The 22493-nt window shown below is 35.7% G+C and overlaps 1 protein-coding gene across 1 annotated transcript in view; it reads right to left on the bottom strand.

Moving 5' to 3' along the window:
• Nemp (Nuclear envelope integral membrane protein) overlaps positions 1 to 22493 on the bottom strand; it is a 171365-nt gene that overhangs the window by 28739 nt on the left and 120133 nt on the right. The window contains exon 5 of the mRNA XM_090413828.1: positions 8772 to 8865. Within this exon, the coding sequence (XP_090269954.1) occupies positions 8772 to 8865 (94 nt within the window). The remainder of the gene's footprint in view (positions 1 to 8771; positions 8866 to 22493) is intronic.

The following is a 22493-nucleotide window of genomic DNA, read 5'->3' on the forward strand; positions in this document are numbered from 1 at the left end:
AGGTGAGCCGAGATTCCTTCTGTGAGAGAAAAGGCAGGACTGCATTTTGGCAGCATTGAAGTTGACTGGGTTATCCTTGCCCCACTGAAGGATGGTACAAAGATCATTGTTTAAGACATCATTTGCATCTGAGAACTATACTTGCTGTAGAATAGTACACATAATCCTGCTTGCTAGTGTTTACAACATCTGTAGGATAGTCCAAGTATATCTGTGTATGGAGGGGTGGGGGAGAGACTGTGGACAGACAGATGGTAGACTGGATTCTGTGTGGGAGAACATGCTTGTGAGTCTTTCAATCCCAAATTGCATGCCATGCCTCTACTCTTTAACTCTCCAAACAAGCATGAAAGATAATTTAATAAACACATGCTAATTCTGTAAATCAGAAAAATTCTTTCACAAAAAAAAATTAAAAGTTTTAACATCAGCATTGAAGGTGACTGGGTAATTATTGCCCCACTGAAGGATGGTGCTCATACCATGTATACCATCAGAGTACCCCTTTGGGTTCAAGAGGCTGCAGTTCCCCCTCAAGCTGCTTTGCTATGACCATCAACAAGTCCCAGGGGCAGTCACTGAATGTAGCAGGGATTCAGTTCAAGGAGGACTGCTTCTCACATGGGCATTTCTAAGTGGTGAGCTTACCCAGCAGCCTGGTGATCCTAGCACCTGGGGAAAACCACCAATGTGGTCTGCAAAGAGGTCCTTAAGCAGAGAAAAAAAAAAGGTCGTAAGTATTTTTCGCGTTATTTTTTTCACTACAATCTCCTTTCTTTTTTATTTCTTCATCAAATGTTATATTTCGAATTTCACTTCATCGTTGTTTCTGAATAAACATGCTTCGCTTTATTCAGAATATATATGCTTTTTCTTTATTAGTTTTCATTTACTTTTGCAAACACCTTTGTGAAGCATGGATACTATGCTATTATATCACAAAACCAATTCAAAAAACAAAAATAACAATTTATAAAACAAAAAATGTTATATATCCAGAAGTATTATAATTTGACTGTTATTAAATAACAAGCATTTATAAATTTTGAATTCTATGTACAAATGTCTAAAATATAATGTGAGGTATCAAATTAAAGGGAATATTAAAGTTACTCCGTTCACTTTCCCTCTTTCTGTTGCGTCTCTAAGTTAGACATTCTCAGAATGTATTTACTGAGAATGACAGTATACGACTCAGCTGAAAACCTTTTTCCACTCTGTTTTAGAGGGAGACAAGAGCAGGCAAGAAGATTCAAGTAAAACTGTTTTTACTGAAGCTTCTTGGTTGTCATACAACTCTCTTATCAAAAGAAATCAGATGCTCGGGTATTCCCAGTGATCTCATTACAATTCACAGTTTATGATCAACACAATCAAAAGGTTTCTTATTATCAATAAAACAGATCATTACTCTTCTGAAATTCTCTTGTTCTTTCCATAAGAAAGCATTTTGTTTCTTGCCACAGTTCTAATTTTTTTTACTTTCCTCTCCAAACTTTCTAATTTCTTTCTGACTTCTACTTTAAATGCTTCATTTATGATTTAACACAAATCTGATATTGTCATTTTTTTTCTTCTTAGCCCTCAATTTCAATTTAACCTCAGCTATCAATAATTCATTCTCTTTTCACAGTCTGCACCAGGTAGTGTTTTTGCTGCTTGGATGGCACTTCTCCACCTTCTGGCAACAATATGATCTATCTGATTTCTGTATTCACCATTAGATGAAGTCCATGTGTGCAATCTTCTTTTATGTTGTTGAAAGCAAGTATTTGCAATAAATAAGCTGTTCTTGAAACAAAACCCAACATCCTTTCTCCTGCTTTATTCCTCAGTCCTAAACCAAATTTTCAAGTGCTGTTTCATTCTTCTTTTTCTCCCACGTTTGCATTCCAATCAGCTAATATCAAGAGAAAATCTGTTTTATCAATACTAGGTTTATATATTGGATTACAATATATAAACCTATCTACTGTAAAATTCTTCAATCTCATCTTCACTTACATCTGTAGTCGGTGCATACACTTGCATGAGTGTAACATTCACTAGATATGTCATCATCATCAAATTCCTGCCATGTACCCACAAGGGGTGTACAGGATATGATAGTACTACATGAAAAAATTATATCATTACTAACTTCCTATCTACAATTTTCCTCCAAATCAGTCTGTTACTTGTCAAGACTCCAACATTATCAGATCTTATATTTCTATCGTTCAAGGCACTTTGTACCGTATCAATCCACCTATATCTTGGTCTTCCTCTGGGTCGTTTTCCTGCCAACCTGGCAGAGAACACTTGTTTTGCTAATCTTTCCTCGCCCATTCTGTTTAGGTGATCATACCACCTGAGATTAGCTCTGCTAACGCATTCCTGGATGCAGACAATGTCAAGTTCTTTCCTAATATCCTCATTTTTAATATGATATTGCCATTGATGCCATCTGTTCATGCCTCTAATCTTTCTCAGGACTCTCATATCTACGGTCTCTAGTCTTTGGTCAAGTGTTTTACTTCTGACCCAGCTCTCAGATCCATAAGTTAAAACTGGTTTGAACACTGTCTTGAATACAGCTAATTTAGTGTTCCGACTAATTTCTCACTTATTCCATATGAATTTATTCAATTGACTTCTCACCATACCAGCTTTACTGATTCTGTTGTCTATTTCTATATTTAATTTACCATCTTCAGTAAAAATCGTGCCTAAGTAGCTGAAATGTTTTACTTGTTCCACAGGTTCTCCATTCACAACACAGTTGACATTTTCAATGATTTTGCCTATTTTCATTGTCTTTGTCTTTTTATTGCTGACCTTCATACCATATCTATTACAACAGCTATTCAATTTAGTCAGAGAATCTTGCAGACTTGTAGCGGATTTATTTAGAAGTATAACATCATTCGCATAAAGCAAAGAGCTGACATTAACATCTCCAATTTTGATATCATGTTTAATACCACTTTCCTTCATAATGTGATCCATATAGATAATGAATAACAGAGGGGATAATGTACATCCTTATCTCACACCAGATTTGACATTAAACCATCTTCCTGTACTTCCTTCAATTCTAACTGCTGACTTACAACTCAAATAAAGACTAAGTATTGCTTGATATAATGCCCCATTGACACCATATAACTGCAGCGTATTGAATAGCTTCTCTCTTGGCACCTTACCATATGCCTTTTCCAAATCGACAAAGCTTAAATACAGATCTTTGTTATATTCCCATGCTTTCTCGACTATTTGTCGTAAAGTGAAGATCTGATCCTGACATCCTCTGTTTGGCCTGAATCCAGCTTGTTCTTCACCAAGCTTTTCTTCCACAATTCTTCTCAACCGTTTCTCAAGTATACTTGCATAGATTTTGCCAGGAACACTCAGTAGGGAAATACCTCTGTAATCCTCACATTCAGTTTTATTTCCCTTTTTTATATATGGGTACTATGAGAGCTCTACTCCAATCATCAGGAATTCGTCCCTCTGTCCAGGCTTTCTGAACTATGCAGTGCAGCCACTGTAAGACTCTTATACCACCATACTTCAGCATTTCTGGTCGAATATCATCTACTCCAGCTGCCTTTCCACATTTCAAGCCTTTGATGGCTTTTTCTACTTCAAGTATGGATATGTATTCCTGCCTGCATGCCTGGTCAGTGTTTTTTTACCACTGTGCTGTCATCACTGCTTGCTTCATTTAGCAGTTTTTCAAAGTAATTACTCCATACTTCAAGGATATCTTTTATTCCAGTTTTCATGTCACCTTTATCATCTCTAACTCCTTTTACAGCACTCTTTCCTCCATTCCTAAGCTTCTTCAACAACCTCCAGAATATTTTGCCACCTTCTTGATATTTATTTTCTATATTCTTGCCAAAGTCCTCCCATGACTTTTGTTTAGCTAGTTTTACACAGTGTTTAGCACTCTTGCATTTGTCTCTATATTCTCTAAGAGCACAAGCTGACTTATTTGACAGGAACTTTTGATATGCTTTCTTCTTTTCCTTCACTGCCTCTTTAACTTCCTGTGTCCACCAGGGAGTTCTGATTTTTCTATCCTTGCAGACAACCTCACCACATGACTCTGGCTGAATCAATCAGTGTTTTCTTGAAGGTTGCCACTGAATCTCCAAGGTTTGGTTCCTGTTCCCAAACTCTTTCATTTTTCTTCTATAATCTTTGTGTATTTTAGTCTACAGTTCACATCTGAGAGCTGCTCAACTTTTATTCGCTTTAAAACTTTCTTACATGTTATTCTTTTCAATATGAAATTCAATTTTATCCTGCTCAAGACTAAATAGTGATCACTTCCAATTTCAAATCCTCTGTACACTCTGGTGTCCTGCACCAGGGAGAAAACATCACTATCAACAATAACATAGTCAATGAGACTTTTCTTATTCCTAGCCTCTTCTCTCCATGTGAATTTGTGCACATTTTTATGTTGGAACATGGTGTTAGTAATAACCAGTCCATGTCCTGAGCAGAAATCCAACAGATATTTGCCATTATTATTAGCTTTGCTCTTTTCTCCAAATTTTCCCAAAATATTTTTGTATGTCTCACAATCATTTCCTACTCTGTTATTTAGATCCCCAACAAGGATCAACTTTTCATTGTGTCAGTTGCTTTTTCTAAAGCATCAAAAAATTCCTCCACTTCTACCTTAGTAGAACCTTCTGTGGGACTATAGGCACAAATAAGTCTCATTGTCCAGTTCCCCATTCTCATATTTGCTCACATTACTCTACTTGAGACTGACTGCCATTCAAGAAGATTAGCCTCGTATTTTGTGTTGAATACTATGGCTACTCCTTCTTTTCCTTGATTGTCATTGCCTGAATATAACATTTTGTATTTATTGCTCAGAAAGATCTCACCAGTTTTGGTCTTTTTTGTTTCAGTCACCCCTATTATGTCGATCTGGTACTTATCTAATTCCTCAGCTAGCTCCATTTCTTTGCCATTCAGGCTTCTTACGTTGATAGTACCGATCTTTAACTCTGGTTGGGGTTTGTTTTTAGATTTGTTCCAGTAGCTGACTTTTCGCTGTTCGCCCTGGTTCCCTGGCAAAAACAACGGGGGCCTTGTTTAACCGGGCGACGCCCCTGCCGGCATGAAATTTTGTCATGTTGTACCATCATTTTTTTTTATTTTGGTTTAACCAATAAGAATACAATTTGGTCGGCTAAATCCCAAATTGCCATCCCATCCTCGTTCATTCAGTATCCAAGTAGATACCGAACAGGGTGCACCACGAGAAGGTGAGGATTGGACATTAGGTCAGAAGCCCTGGTCGGTTCTCCGCATTCCTTTAAAGGCTATGTGGAGGTCTCCTCTCAGTTATACAGCTTTGACCCTTAAGTACTAGATATGTCTCTATTCTAATTAGGATTATTCTGTGAGACACTGGGTTGTAACCCAAAATGTATTTTCTGTCTTCTCTTCTAATTATGAATGCTATTCTATTTCTTCAAAGGCTTTCATGTGCAGAGTAACATATCATGAAATCATCAGTATCAAAATGACTCATTCCTGTCCTCAGTTTCTGATTCCTAAAATCTTAACTTGAGTTCTTCTAATTTCTTTCCTTACCAGTTTCCAGTTTTCCTTGATACATGCTTCTTACATTCCATGTTCCTATTTTACACCAACATGGAACGTAAGTAAATCAGTAAAGCAGAGACATTTTCTTCTGAGATTAACTCTATCAGAAGTTGAACTAGAAGGCACCGGAAAGCTTTAATCCAACTTCTTGTTAATTTTACCGTAAGTTCTCTCTGCTCTTCCTCAGTAGCCATTTTGATGCCTTCCGACCTGGGTGTCCTATCTTGCAGTGGGAGTTGGCTGCCTAACCTAGTAGGCTAAACACACAGAAGGCAATGGCAAACCACTTCTGTATATCTGTCTGTAAATCACTATATTCTGTATAGTGTGTTCTCAAAACAGGATTAATTCCATGTAGAAAAATTGGCAAGAGTTGGTGACATGAGAAAACTCTTCCAACAATTGCTTACCTTGTTATACAGGAAATGGCCAATCTGTATAGGATAATGATACACTAATGTGGTGAATCTAGTGCCTGACATTGTTGAAAGTATTTACAGGCCCTCTGATGGAATTAATATTATGTTGAGAGAAGGAGAAAGAAAGAAAAATCAAGCATTATTGTTGGCTTCCTTCGTTTGTGAAATTTTAGTTGATTATTTACATATCTAAAGGGATATTTGTACCTTTCGTAAGCAGATCCTTAATTAATGTTAAAGTGCTTTGAATTTTTTTTTTTTTCCATGTCATGTCAACTTATGTGGTTCTGTAAACTTTCTTAAGGAATTTTTTCAGGTTGGTTGTGTGATTCTTCAGACTATCATTATAGCCTAGAATCAGAAGATGGAGAGAATATATACTGCCATCCAGATGAACACACAAAAAATCATGGGCTTCAATCCTATAAACACTAATTACAAAAGAATGCAGCCATGTGAAGATGCTGGCATACTTGCAAAAATATACTTACTTTAATCTATATTCTCTCTTCCCTGATCTGCAGATTATATGCAGGTCCAAAGATGCACAAAAAAAAGAGCCCCACTGAGATGAGTATATGATAGTATATTAGAACTTTGTCAGTGGTATAGTATAATTTAATGGATGATGCTACAAGCACCATTTGGCTGAAAAAGATGTTATTTTAGTTCAATTCTCATTACTGACATGAGGAACAGGGCTTTTTCAATGAAGATGAGATCATTATCTCCTACATGGGGTGGCAAGTGGGTTTTTTTTTTTTTTTTTTTTTGGTACAAACAAACAAACCAGCCTGAAAACTAAAGTCAGACAAACACATTTGTTTTCTTAATGAAAGACAACATAAGTTCAGCACATTAAAAAGTAATGTTTAATTACTTTGCATATATTTCACTAGCACTTTTAACAAACATTCATATAATGTAGACTTATGGAAACCAATACAAAACTCGTTCAGAAGGGAAGAATATAGCGAATATATGAGATATCACCATGAATGGAGAGTCAGTACTTGCAGACTATGCCTTGGGCTTATGTAATAATAATAACTGAAATTATGTCCATCTCAAGGGAAGTTATCTGTAGAAAGTTTTTCTATTTGGTTACAAATTTAATTAAAGTTACCAAGAAATTATATTTTGTTCAATCCTTTATCCAGCTGTAAGCAAACAAATTTAAATTTCTGCAAAAACCTACATAAACAATGGAATAAAAATAATAATTTACTAGCTAAAATTAATTATTTACAAGCCAACAAATCACTAACTTCAGCTAGCATTATCAGACATAATTTAATACTACACACTTGGTGAAGACACAAACCAAAATGACCTGGATAACCAGGGCAGTCATGTGTGCATGGAGGGAGACAGTAGCACTGTTCATGGTGAATCCTGTTGTTAATGCTGATGGGTAGATAGGGTGGTGCACCAAAATCTATATAACATCATACCATCTGTTGTGTTATAGCTAACCAGGTTCTGTAGAACTTGTGCTGCTTCCAGGAACAGTCTGTCTGATTTAAACCAGGATTTGTGAAGTATCCTGGCTTTCTTCCATCTTATGAAGTGATCTTTCTCTAAGGCATGTTGAGATAGTCTGCTTTTATGGTTTACCATTCTGGGTGTATTTTTTACATTCTTTATCCTTGACCAAAGTAGTTTATCCTGCCTGTCCAAAATGCTGAGTTCTACACTGGCAGGGGATGTTGTTTAGAAGTTTGTATACTGTTCTGATGCTGTGTTGTTTCAGGAGGCATCCCAGTTTATCTGTTGTGCCTTTGATTTAAGATATAGTGTATGTATAGTTTTTTTTTTTTTTTTTTTTTTTTTGGGGGGGGGGGGGGGATTTGTTTCTTTTGGCAAGGTTTTTTTTTAGTCGTATCCAATTTCTTTAGAATGATGAAAGTAGAACTGTTGTTCTGGGTGCAGAGGACGAAATTTGCTCTATCCAGGAGGCGAAAGTTAGAAAATTCCAAGTTTCTGGGCAGGATGGTGGTATGAAGTGGCATGTAGGTATCTCTGTGTGTGAGATATCAACAATATTCCATTATTGATATCATGATGTCCTTTGGCTTGAAAACCCTGGATTCAAATACTGTTTAGGATGTGAAAAATCTTTATCAAGGCTGACTTTAAGTGAAGGTGAGGTAATCAGCCTCATATTATAATTATTGTAACACCTCCAGGGAGTCCAAAGTCTCACCGAGGGAGGGCACCTATTCTACAACTCTCCATCTCCACTGAATCCATCTACACCAATGCCATCTACTGACCACCACCACTAGTATTTTCATGGACAATCACAAACATCCATATCCAGGGAGGGATTCGAACTTGCAGCCTTTTGGCTGGAGAGCAGATACGCTGACCACTCAGCCGACCAGGCCGGCATATGGAGGTGACAAGGATTTTTTTTTTTTTTTTTTTTTTTTTGCCCCAGAATATCTAAAGGTTTTTCATCAAAGAAAACAGGCAAACCAGCAAGATGACTGTCCTATTTGAGGTTCAGATTGATTAATTAGGTTTCCAGGAAACTAAGTTACTTGTCTCTGACAGATCACTGAGTTGAAAATGTAAGGAAAAATGAGAAAACAGAATAACAAAAATGTTGTGATGAAAATATTTTGCTTATCAAAAACATTAAAAAATTAACCAAAAAAAAATGAAACAAAAGAACTTTAAGCATTAATACAATTTCTTAAAAACAATTGATACAAGTTACAACTGTCATACCTTTGGCATTAATTTACCAAGGAGAAAAATGAGGATCAAGAATGAGGCTAATACACCAAAGGATATCCCCGAGGCATAATGAAAAATAACATTTCTGAAAATAAAAAAAAAATACAGATTAAGCATTTTTAATTACTTTCAGATTAGAATGCTGATACAGGCATACTGTAATCCATGAAGGATGTGTGTATTAAAAGCATAATAGTCAGGAAAGCATAATTTGAAGAATACAGCCACAGTAAAAGATAATCATTTAATTAAACATTAATGAATTTCATTTTGTTTCACAAAGCATCAGTGTGTAAGGAAGAACAATGGGAAATTTCAATTAACAGATTAAGCAACTTCTATAACTAAGCTCTTTTAGATGTAGTCAAGTGTATACTAGGTTTAAAACTAACACTATTAGGATCTTAAAAAATCAGAATTTCCCAAATTTTGGGAATGGATAAACTTATCACAATTAAGATTTGACCAACATAATAAGGTTTCAGCACTTTCTTGAACAAGTGTTCATATTTGAAACTATTATTATGAAGCAAACTGACTACTATGAAGTCAATGGCCAGTTTGAAACAGGTTAAATCACAGGAGTATGGAACTTGATAGGTTTGATTAATAGTGGTAATAAGCTGAAATTTCTTCAGAACTTTTGTAATATTATGTTTTGAGGTTTCACAGAAAGTGCTGAAGTCTCATTACATCAGCTCAATCTTAACTGCATTATGTATCCATTCCCAAAATTTAGGAAATTGCAATTTTCAATTGTATTAAATATTTTTTTTTTTTTTTTTTAGGATTCTAATAGTGTTAAAGTTTTAAATACAGTATACACATGACTGTATCAAGAAGAATTAATCATTTTACAGTCAGATTCAAATTATTTCTTCCTTATATGATTGTTTTGTCAAGACAAAAAACAAAATATCAGTTAATTAAAAATTAAAAAAAAAAAAAAATAATGATTTTATCTTTTACTGTGGAGATAGCCAAGCAATTCTTCCATAAAAAAAATTAATATGTCAGAAGCATGCATGCAGACTTAATACACACAAATATTATAACCAGTAGGTAATATTATCCATATATCCTAATATCATTGCTCAACTTAAATTATCTTTTACAGTTTCTCTAATACATTTTTCTACAGCTAATGAAAAGAATGGTTGAAAGGTTCGGATTGAATTCCATCTGATTCTAATACTATGCTTCTGCTATCAAGTGGTACAATCTGGAGAAAAACCTGAAGATATTAGAATAATCTTCAGCAAACTCAAATTTGCTGCAGAAAATTTGGAATTACAAACAACCAGAACAAAAGTGAATATTTACAAGTGTATAGGAACAACAACCATGGGGAAAATTACCACATAACTAGAAAAGTGACACTTCCTTCAAATATCTTAGAATACTGATTACTTAAGATAATAAAATTAGTATGGAAATATTATTTAGAACATATGTATCCAATAGATCTTATCATTCACATTATTTATTATCTTTCCAAAATAATCTCAAGACATTATGTATTATTTGTACTGAGAGGGATAATCTGTGTTCATGCAAGGAACTTTCTAGTTATTCATGTTTCATTAAATGAAAGGACTCTAGGACTTAAACAAGGAGAAAAATGGGGAACCGTATGTTCTAAGAAAAAAAGATTGTGTAGGATTATGTTAATGCTATATGGCGTACTCAGTCTGTTAATTCATTAGCCTCTAGAAATGTTGATTACTGAATGCTTAGCTACTAGTTGGAGCTCTAATCTAGTTTCAACTGAGATTTTGAGGCATGTTATAAAATATTGAGAGAGTTTGTATCATTTAATTAACTGAACTCAATCTGAAGGATAGTTGTGATTCTAAGCTAGTAATTTTGTTATCTGTAAGATATTTAATTTGATGAATAAATGTCTTCCTTTTTATTAATCTAATGACTTGCCTGATTTTGATCTCTTTGCACCGCTCATAAAAGTCAGAATCAATGTGGGGGTTAAAAGACAAGAATAGCTACGACTGCAATGAAATATAGGTTTTGTAAGATTTATGTACTACTGAACGAACTTATCAAGGAATTAGATAATAGTGTACAATTCTGAGTGTTAATTCTCTGATTATGTATGATTCGCAGCATAATATAAATTTTTCCTAAATCCGAAAAGGAATTAGCACCAGAAACGAAACAAAGGAATTGGCACTACCAAACAGCAATCCCTTTGTCTTCCATACTTGCACACTCTTCACTAGATTAATAGCCTAGAATTGAAAGTGCGACTGCATACAAATACTAACGTTATTAATAAACAAATAGAAACTTAGAACAAACAAGAGTAAGAAAATATTACAACAGTTCACAAACTAGATTACAAAAATTTAGATTAAGTCAGGGAGTATGTTCTGATGTTTTTCTACTGGTTGATCAGTATTATCTTGAATGGTATATAAAAAATCAGTTCATTAACACTTTGTCTCTCAATATCTAGAGATAAGAATAGAGCTCTACTAGCTAAGTTGAACCACCAGTTAAGTATGGTTTGGAGAATTTGTACAAAACTGACATTGGAATTCCTCTAAGGAAATTGGATATAGACACAGAATTTCTGCCAAATGAGTAGGTGTAGAAAAAATTAACTGAATGTTTGTCATAACATAATTCAAGAATCTCAAATAAATTTAGCTAAAAGAAAAGCCTGGTTGGCCAAGCAGTTAGTAGCGTATTCACTCTCCACCCAAAAGGCTGAGGGTTCGAATCCTGCCATGGGCATGGATGTTTGTGATTGTCTGTGGAAATACTAGTGGTGGTGGGCGGCAGATGCAGTTGGTGGATTCAGTGGTGGAGACAGAGAGAGAGATTAGAGTAGGTATCCTCCCTTGATGAGTCTTTGGATTCCCTGGAGGTGTCACGTAATAATAATAATAAAAAAAAAACACATATCCATTCATAAGACAACACATTGTGATAAGAATATTAATGTTACCAGTATAATTAGAATGATGCATGATTAATCTTCATATATATTTCTTCCTGACTGTCATATGCATATCTCCAGGGACTCATCAAGAGCAAGGGCCCTTTGAAAGTCATACAACTGCATCTTCTTCTTGTAAAGATATACAGAAGATACAGTTCCAATGAAAGTTCATTTTCAATGAATGTTTATAGCTTATTCTATTCCCTAACTGCACATCATGAGAATCAGGACCTTGTATGCTTCCTGACTAAATCCTTACTCAGCTTCCAGAGATAACTCCAAGTTCTCATGAGCTACAAAATTTCTGTTGTATCTGTACCCTTCCAAACTTGCATATTTCCAACATACTCTTCTCCTCCTTCAATTTCTCAAGCTTTGAAGACCACATTCTTCCAATCTGCCTTCAAATCTTTGATTTTTCATCTCCGTGGAACCCAAATGACCATAACTGAGAAAAGTAGTCCAGATGTGGTCTTATCAAAGACTTGTAAAAGAATAATGCCATTATTTTTCCACTTAAACTATGTGGTTATCCAATGTAATGACTCAACCATTTTGGCAATATGGTCTCTAAACTTCCACTCACTATCATGTAACTGTATCGTCTACTTGTAGCAAATTCCCATAAGTATAATACTTACATTGGTATATTATTATTATTAATATCTGATCTTCATGGAGTCAGGGACTTATCGTAGGCGGTATCACTATCACACACAAAGCTCATTAAACTGTGCCTTAAACTGATTCAACCTGTCTACATTCAGAACACACTCAGGCTATACAGTTTCCAGGGATGGCCTTTTGTTCTATCCCCTCTCCCATTCTATGAAAAATTTCTTACATGTCAACCTGATATCTACCCCTGATTAACTTATGTCTCGATCTCCTTCTCCTCCTATTTACGAGGCTTTACAATTTACTTACTAAAATAAAGAGTCAAAAGGCTTCAGTTTGGCAATGCAAAATTACATAAGCAAAGTGGATATTAGATCCAGCATTATTTCAAAGCCAAATATAGAAACCATGAAAGTTTCGTAAGGTAAGTTGATCAGATAGCTTATAGGAATATACTCCCCAGCATTCACGAGTTGCCTTAGTGTGGACTACTTAAAAGACATAGGCACTGCCCAAGCATCTATATACTGTATTTGCCTTTTATTAGTCCATTTTGATAAGGTTTCACTGGCCTAGTTGCACTCTGAAGAGAACTAATCAGTTAGAAACAGTTGTCAGGCCAGTGAAACCTTATCTTACATGCTTTTCTAGTATCTAAGGTAAATCTACATATGCAGTTCACAGTCCTTCACAGATGACCTAGGTGTATAGCATCTATATATTGTATTTGCCTTTTATTAGTCCATTTTGATAAGGTTTCGTTGAAAGTTTATTTTTCACTTGGTTAGACTATAATAAATTTAGTTTAATCCTTTATCAAAGTGTGAGCAAACAAAGTTTGCACCTGAAAGTATCTCCAGGACTGGGGTGAGGTGGTACAACACCGGGCAACTTGTTACAAAGGTGGAGCAAGCTAACAATCACTCCTATCTCATTATTTCCCATAATGCAAAATATCTCTTTGCGGATATGTATAATGTTATGCATTAAGGGAAGGGCCACTACCCAGACTAGTTTCGACCTTTATTGAGGTCTCTTCAGTGGGAGCCAGGCCCAAGTGGAAGTGGCCCTTCCCTTAATGCATAATATTATACATATCTGCAAGGAGATGTGTTTTGCATTATGGGAGATACTGAGATAGGAGTGATGTTAGCTTGCTCCACCTTTGCAACGAGTTGCCCGGTGTTGTACCCCAGTCCTGAAGATACTTTCAAGCGCAAACTTTGTTTGCTCACACTTGGATAAAGGATTAAACTAAATTTATTATAATGATAAGGTTTCACTGGCCTAGTTGCACTCTGAAGAGAACAAATCAATTAGAAACAGCGTCAGGCAGTGAAACCTTATCTTACATGCTTTTCTAGTATCTAAGGTAAATCTACATATGCAGTTCACAGTCCTTCACAGATGACCTAGGTGTATAGCAACATCCAACTATGTATTGGGTGATGCTACAGAAACTACTCCACACCAAAGAGCCCAAGCTCATTGCTAGCATTACTTGTACTATTAACACCAATTCGCAATCCCTACCTGAGTTGTATTCAATTCATCTACAATCACTAGCAGTACCCATCTCCTTATTCTACTGTCTTCCTTGAATAGACTCCATTACATTCTATTCCTGTATGGATAGCCTCTTCTGCCAACCAGGTTTCAATAATATGAATTTCTGATTCATCTGCATTACCAATTACAAGAATTCTCTGCCTCTATTCTTGATGCTTCTTGAATTAGAGAACATGCACGACAACTGACCTCACAGAGGACATATTTAAGCAACTCATAAAACCAGATCCATTCAAATAAGCAGCCAGAGTTCATTTCTTGACCAAATTCCCACCCAACTTCTGGCAAAACTAATCCTAAATAACTTGCCACATTGGAATGCAAGCCGTGATAATTACATAAAACTTAACCTGGATTTTATTTACTCAATCTTTGTCCAAGCGTCAAGGACATCTTCAGAATATTCAGATTAAGCAACAGAAACTGGAAGATTCAATGATGAAAATGCATGAACTACAGATACAACACAGAGTGACATGGTCTAAATCAGTGTTTCTCAAACTTCAGATATCGTGTACTACTTCTTAAATTTTCATTATTACCAAGTACCCCCTTATCAAAATAATAATAAATAAATAAATAAAGTATATTTCATTGTAAATGTCAATTTTATTTGAATTTATATGTTCATGTAAACAAAAAATATGATTTATTTTTAATTCCAAATTATAACAAAATTTAGAATAGGTTCCTCTTCATTTCTCGTCCATGAAGATCCAGAATTCACATTTATTCATATGAAATATCATACTTACGAAGATTTTCATCTTCTTCCTAGTTGGTTCTCTAAAGATGCCAGATGACACATCCTTATCAATTTCATTTGATCCAGATACAATATCAACGTTTTCTTGTTGCTTAAAACTACTTTTATTTGTTATATTGCTCTCTTTTGTGCATTTTATAAATCCAGTCTTTAACCAATGATCCATACTTAAGAATTTGAAAGTTAAAAAAATTACCGTATTTACTCGAACACAACTCGCACTTTTTCCCCAAAATGAAAACTAAAAAATCATGGTGAGAGATATATGCAGGAATTTTTGGAAACTAAAGTTTTCAGGAAAAAAAAACTGAAAAGGGTGTAAAATAGGAGCTTCTTGCCAAGAAGCTCCTATTTGCTATTGCTACTTTTGGCATCGACAACAGTTTCCTTGTGTGCATCGTCAAAGTCATCTACCCAAATAGCTTCATCTTCTTTCCAATTATTTCAAGCAAAAATTACCAGTAATTTACAAGATTGAAGATACGTAATGAACAATCCTTCACAAATGTCTAATGAAAAGTAAAAGATGAGCACCACACAGACAACAATATTAGGCCAGTAGAGATAGAGCAGCTATGAAGAGGTGCATATGATTGGTGCGGTATTAACAAAAGATTGTGTGAACCAAAGACAAAGGCAAGCCAACAGTTGAGTTGAAATGCTAATTCTCTTCAACCGAATTCCATAATATCTAAAACACATTCACTATATATTCCTTAGTTTAAACACGTTCATGAAGGGGGGGGGGGTGTCAAGCAAAACCACATGTTGCCGGTGCAACACAGGCAGTGAGTTATAGCCAGGATGTGAACATCGTGGCAATAGTAACTCGCAATTTGAGTAGAATTCATACATAATATATCATTTATTGAGAAATATATATGTTTTTTATTCTTTTTTTCTTAATAACGATTCCATGCATTAATGATGCATAGCCGAAAATTGCCACATACCCCCTGAAGACCTTTCGTGTACCCCTGGGGGTATGCATATCACACTTTGAGAAACACTGGTCTAAATAGATAAAAGTCCTAGCAGCATGTGGCATCATAGCCTGCTTCACAATGCAATCCTTTAGTCTCCCTGCCACCCTCTGTAATTAGGTAGTCAGCTATCTCTCTGGTCATTCACTGCAAGTCATGGTAGAAGGCTCCCTCTCTTTGAGCTTCACCATCAATGCTGGAGTGCCTCAAGGCTCTGTCCTCTCACCAACTTTCTTTCTCCTGTTCATAAATCCCTACTTACAATCACCACTAATCCTATCCACAGCATTGCAGACAACAGTACTCTCCACTCATCTGATTCATTTGACAAACCATATAATACCCTGATATCTCAGGCTACAAAATCATCTACAACCAGTGCCTTAAACATTGATCTACATACTATCCAATTTTGAGAACAACCTTGTCATGTTCAATGCCACCAAAAATCTTGCCTTTCCTCTCACAAAAGAGATTATTCCAGTTCACCTACCCTTACACTCAGTAATACACAAATTGTCACACAAGATCAGATCTCTCTGCTTGGGCTAACATTTATCTAGTCTCTCCTTGAATAAACACATCACATCACCTCCTCAGTACCCAAAAAAATTAGGCATTCTCTTCTTTCAAGAGGCTATTTTACACCCAACTAACTTTTAGCTATATACAAATCCCAAATCGGCTTATACTTAGAATACTGCTCACATGTTTGGGATGGTGTGCCTAAAACTTCCCTTAAAATCCTTGACACTGTCAAGACGCAAGCAATTAGGTTCACAGATGATCCCTCTCTTACAGATCACTTCAACTTTTATCTCACAGATGCAGTGTTCCAGCACTGTGTCCTGCTCCAGTGAATTGAACATCATTCCTCCGCTTTGTTACACCTGTTAATATAAGAGCAGCAGCAGCTGCCCAGCATCCCTTTACCCTGAAACTTCAAATAAACCAAACCTACTTCTCCTCTTCCTCTTTTATCCTTCCACCTCTGTCCTCTGGAACAGACTTCCTCATGAAGTATTCCCAAACGACAATCTGCAGCTCTTCAAAAAAAAAATGTCAATAAACTTCCATCTCAGTCCTCACCTGCACTCCACACATGGCACTGATGTACTTATAGGTCTTTTGAACTCTCATGTATGGATCAATAAAAACTTTTAAACAAGAGATAATTAATATATATATATATATATATATATATATAATTATCGACTTCTACTCGGTTTTTGTGATACATTTTAAAAATAGATTTAATGACTTAAACCGAGATAACTTATAAAGTTTTAATGAAAATAATACAACTAGTTTCGGCTTATAACAGCCTTCATCAGGTATATTCATTAAAGGAAGGGTATAGTAATAAACATTGAAGTATCTAAAAGACTGGAAATTACAGGTAAAAATTCATCATCATCATCATCATCATCATCAAATTCCTGCCATGTACCCTCAAGGGGTGTACAGGATATGACAGTACTACATGAAAAATTTACATCTTTACTAACTTCCTATCTACAATTTTCCTCCAAATCAGTCTGTTACTTGTCAAGACTCCAACATTATCAGATCTTATATATCTATCGTCTAAGACACTTTGTACCGTATCAATCCACCTATATCTTGGTCTTCCTCTGGGTCGTTTTCCTGCCAACCTGGCAGAGAACACTTGTTTTGCTAATCGTTCCTCTCCCATTCTATTTAAGTGACCATACCATCTGAGATTAGCTCTGCTAACGCATTCCTGGATGCTGACAATGTCAAGTTCTTTCCTAATATCCTCATTTTTAATATGATATTGCCATTGATGCCATCTGTTCATGCCTCTAATCTTTCTCAGGACTCTCATATCTGCGGTCTCTAGTCTTTGGTCAAGTGTTTTACTTCTGACCCAGCTCTCAGATCCATAAGTTAAAATTGGTTTGAACACAGTCTTGTATACAGCTAATTTAGTGTTCCGACTAATTTCTTTCTTATTCCATATGAATTTATTCAATTGACTTCCCACGATACCAGCTTTGCTGATTCTGTTGTCTATTTCTATATTTAGTTTACCATCTTCAGTAAAAATTGCGCCTAAGTAGCTGAAATGTTTTACTTGTTCCACAGGTTCTCCATTCACAACACAGTTGACATTTTCAATGATTCTGCCTATTTTCATTGTCTTTGTCTTTTTATTGCTGACCTTCATACCGTATCTATTACAACAGCTATTCAATTTAGTCAGAGAATCTTGCAGACTTGTAGCGGATTTATTTAGAAGTATAACATCATCCGCATAAAGCAAAGAGCTGACATTAACATCTCCAATTTTGATATCAGGTTTAATACCACATTCCTTCATAATGTGATCCATATAGATAATGAATAACAGAGGGGATAATGTACATCCTTGTCTCACACCAGATTTAACATTAAACCATCTTCCTGTACTTCCTTCAATTCTAACTGCTGACTCACAACTCAAATAAAGACTAAGTATTGCTTGATATAATGCCCCATTGACACCATATAACTGCAGCGTATTGAACAGCTTCTCTCTTGGCACCTTGTCATATGCCTTTTCCAAATCGACAAAACTTAAATACAGATCTTTGTTATATTCCCATGCTTTCTCGACTATTTGTCGTAAAGTGAAGATCTGATCCTGACAGCCTCTATTTGGCCTGAATCCAGCTTGTTCTTCACCAAGCTTTTCTTCCACAATTCTTCTCAACCGTTTCTCAAGTATACTTGCATAGATCTTGCCAGGAACACTCAGTAGGGAAATACCTCTGTAATTCTCACATTCAGTTTTATTTCCCTTTTTATATATGGGTACTATGAGAGCTCTACTCCAATCATCGGGAATTCGTCCCTCTGTCCAGGCTTTCTGAACTATGCAGTGCAGCCACTGTAAGACTCTTATACCACCATACTTCAGCATTTCTGGTCGAATATCATCTACTCCTGCTGCCTTTCCACATTTCAAGCCTTTGATGGCTTTTTCTACTTCAAGTATGGATATGTATTCCTGACTGCATGCCTGGTCAGTGTTTTTTTATCACTGTGCTGTCATCACTGCTTGTTTCATTTAGCAGTTTTTCAAAGTAATTACTCCATACTTCAAGGATATCTTTTTCTCCTGTTTTCATTTCACCTTTATCATCTCTAATTCCTTTTACAGCACTCTTTCCTCCATTCCTAAGCTTCTTCAACAACCTCTAGAATATTTTGCTACCTTCTTGATATTTATATTCTATATTCTTGCCAAAATCCTGCCATGACTTTTGTTTAGCTAGTTTTACACACTGTTTAGCTTTCTTACATTTGTCTCTGTATTCTGTAAGAGTAAAAGCTGACTTATTTGCCAGGAACTTTTGATATGCTTTCTTCTTTTCCTTCACTGCCTCTTTAACTTCCTGTGTCCACCAGGGAGTTCTGATTTTTTTATCTTTGCACACAACCTCACCACATGCCTCTCTGGCAGAATCAATCAATGTTTCCTTCAGAGTTTGCCACTGAATCTCCAAGGTTTGATTCCTGTTCTCAAACTCTTTCATTTTCTTTTCAATAATATTTCTGTATTTTAGTCTACAGTCTACATCTGAGAGCTGCTCAACTTTTATTCGCTTTAAAACTTTCTTACATGTTATTCTTTTCAATATGAAATTCAATTTTATCCTGCTCAAGACTAAATAGTGATCACTTCCAATTTCAAATCCTCTGTACACTCTGGTGTCCTGAACCAGGGAGAAAACATCACTATCAACAATAACATAGTCAATGAGACTTTTCTTATTCCTAGCCTCTTCTCTCCATGTGAATTTGTGCACATTTTTATGTTGGAACATGGTGTTAGTAATAACCAGTCCATGTCCTGAGCAGAAATCCAACAGATATTTGCCATTATTATTAGCTTTGCTCTTTTCTCCAAATTTTCCCAAAATATTTTTGTATGTCTCACAATCATTTCCTACTCTACTATTTAGATCCCCAACAAGGACCAACTTTTCCTTTTTCATTGTGTCAGTTGCTTTTTCTAAAGCCTAAAAATTGCCACACATAATTGTCACACTAAAAAAAGCCACACATAATTGAAACAAAAACGTTGTATTTTTAAGTTGTTCTAACTGGCGTGCTATTGTTTATTGCGTGTAAGCGTGCAGGCTCTCGTGAACGGCAATATTGAATAACTGCAGTATGGCTATCTGGGATGTTATAACTCAAATTGCTGTTTAAGTGTTCAGGATTCAGGATGATTTCCCTTGATTCTACAATTTTTCTCTTGAACTCATCACCACAGTGAAAAATATTTTCTGATTTATCCCAGCAAACAGAGTGACTTTGGCAATTACCATTAGGAATGTTTGAAAAAAGAACATGACTGGACAATGCAGTTGGACGTGATCTTTTATAGGAGATGTCTCTCTTATGCTCCTCTATATGTTGTTCAATAGATTTGTTGGTTTGTCCAAAATAAGGGATATTGCAATCGCACCATAATTTATATACACCTGGATATTTTAGGTTGTGATGAATAGGTTTTGGATGGCTGATAAGAGAACAGATTTTTGGAAGTGTGGTGAAGAATGTCCTAATGTTGTATTTTTTAAGGACCTTAACCAATTTGTTAGAGACTGTGCTTAGGTAAGGAATGGAGATGTTACCTTTAAAATTAATAGTTTCTGTGGTGCACCGTTCAGAAGAAATTTCTTAATCGTTTTTTCGGAGTATCCATTTTGCTTAAAGATAAGAGAGAGGTGATTTATTTCTTTCTGGAGTTCATCTGGTTCATTCAAAAGAGAGCGTGCTCTGTGTCCTAAGGTAGATATAGTTTCAAGCTTCTGTGGTGGGAAATCATGAGAATGACTATGTAGATATCTATTGGTATGAGTCGGTTTTCTGTATATAGAGATTTTTAATCTTTCAGAGCATCGTGTAATCATTATATCCAGGAATGGTAAGGAGTTATTTTGTTCTAGATCAGCAGTAAATTTTATATTAGGATGTTGGTTGTTAAGATGAAGAAAATCCATGAGAGATGTGTGTTCGTGACTCCATATAATGAAAATATCATCAACATAACGTTTCCAAAGTTTTGGTTTAAATGAGAAGGAAGATATAGCTTTCATTTCAAAATCTTCTAGGAAAATGTTAGCTAGAACTGGGGACAAAGGTTTGCCCATTGCCAGGCCTTGTTTTTGTTGGTAAATAGAATCCCGATATCGAAAGTAACTAGAATGAATGCAATGTTTTAATAAAGCAAACTTTTGGATAATTTTTCCTTTAGTAATGTAAGTACCTCGTCTGTAGGAATGTTAGTGAATAAAGAGATAATGTCAAAACTTGCTAAAATGTCATTTTCATTAATGGAAATATCTTTCATACGAGAAACAAAATCTGTGGTGTTTTTGATGCACGATGAGGATTTATTGGAGAAACACTTGAGGTGCTTTGCTAGATATTTTGAAAGATTGTAAGTAGGTGAATCAATTCCTTCCATGATTGGGTGAAGAGGGGTGTTTCCCTTATGTATCTTGGGAACTTCATAGATGTGTGGTATAAGAGGATGTAGAGAGCGTAAAGAAAGGCGAACATTATGAGGAAGTTCACTCTTAGTCTTTAACAAGTTGTTTGTAAAGTTTTGTAATTCTCTTGTAGGATCTTCCTGAAGAAGGAAGATCCTACAAGAGAATTATTGTTTCTCATATCAAAGATATTTCCATTAATGAAAATAACATTTTAGCAAGTTTTGACATTATTTCTTTATTTACTAACGTTCCTACAGACGAGGTACTTGCATTACTAAAGGAAAAATTATCCAAAAAAATATTTGCTTTATTAAAACATTGCATTCATTCTGGTTACTTTTGATATTAGGATTCTACCAACATAATTCACACATCTTCATTGTTGAATCTGCTGTTTGTGTTCTACAGGGTGTTCGGGATAAATTTGACAGTTTCGTAAGGAAAAAGAAAATCTTCTTTGTATCTATTAAATTTAATGAATTGACAAAAAAACATTACAGGCAGAGTTAATTACAATACTATCAACAAGATTTACTCAAAATAACCACCATTAGCATCGATCACAGCTTCAATTCTGCTTCGGAACCTCGAACAAGCTGATGCTACAGTCTCCCTGGGAAGGGCCGCAAAAACTGTTTTAAATTTATCCATTAACTGGGCTTTTGTTTTACTGGAAGTGCGATTGGTGTCTTTTTCAACTGCGCCCCATACAAAATAATCCATGGGGTTAAGGTCTGGGGAGTTTGGAGGCCAAACATTTGGACTGGTGAAGTCGTAGAAATTTTCAGACAACCATTTTTGACTTTTCCCAGAGGTGTGGCAAGGGGTCGAATCCTGCTGCCATACATACGGCCTACCATTGGCTACCCTTGTTATCCAGGGCTTGACTACAGTTAGCAACTCCACGAACAAAGCCCGAATTCCAATGCCAGGGTTCTTCAACACCTGTTCCTGCAGATTTGCGAGGAATTCTGCTGTACGAACGCAATCAGATCGTCTGCTAGGGATCTTTCTTCTTGCTACATCCTCGTAGTCACCATTGCAAGTCTCTAGTTCATGCCTGATTGTTTTTACTGTATTCAGGGAGCATTGGGCAGCAGTCGTAATATCCTTATTTTGATGGCGGGCACGAATCATCATGATACAAGTTATTCTCTTCCATGATTCAGGTGGGTTCCAGCTATCCATTCTTTCTGACATCTTGTATATGAATGAAGAAGGGTCCAAACTTTTAAATGAAGAGAAGTGTGTGTTAATACATGTAACTTACGGAAAAATATAATTAATTATAAATATGTTAAA

The sequence above is a fragment of the Typopeltis vanoorti genome, chromosome 24, assembly GCF_054136105.1.
Source record: "Typopeltis vanoorti isolate ZY-2024b chromosome 24, IOZ_Tvanoo_1.0, whole genome shotgun sequence".
NCBI classification, from domain to species: domain Eukaryota; kingdom Metazoa; phylum Arthropoda; class Arachnida; order Uropygi; family Thelyphonidae; genus Typopeltis; species Typopeltis vanoorti.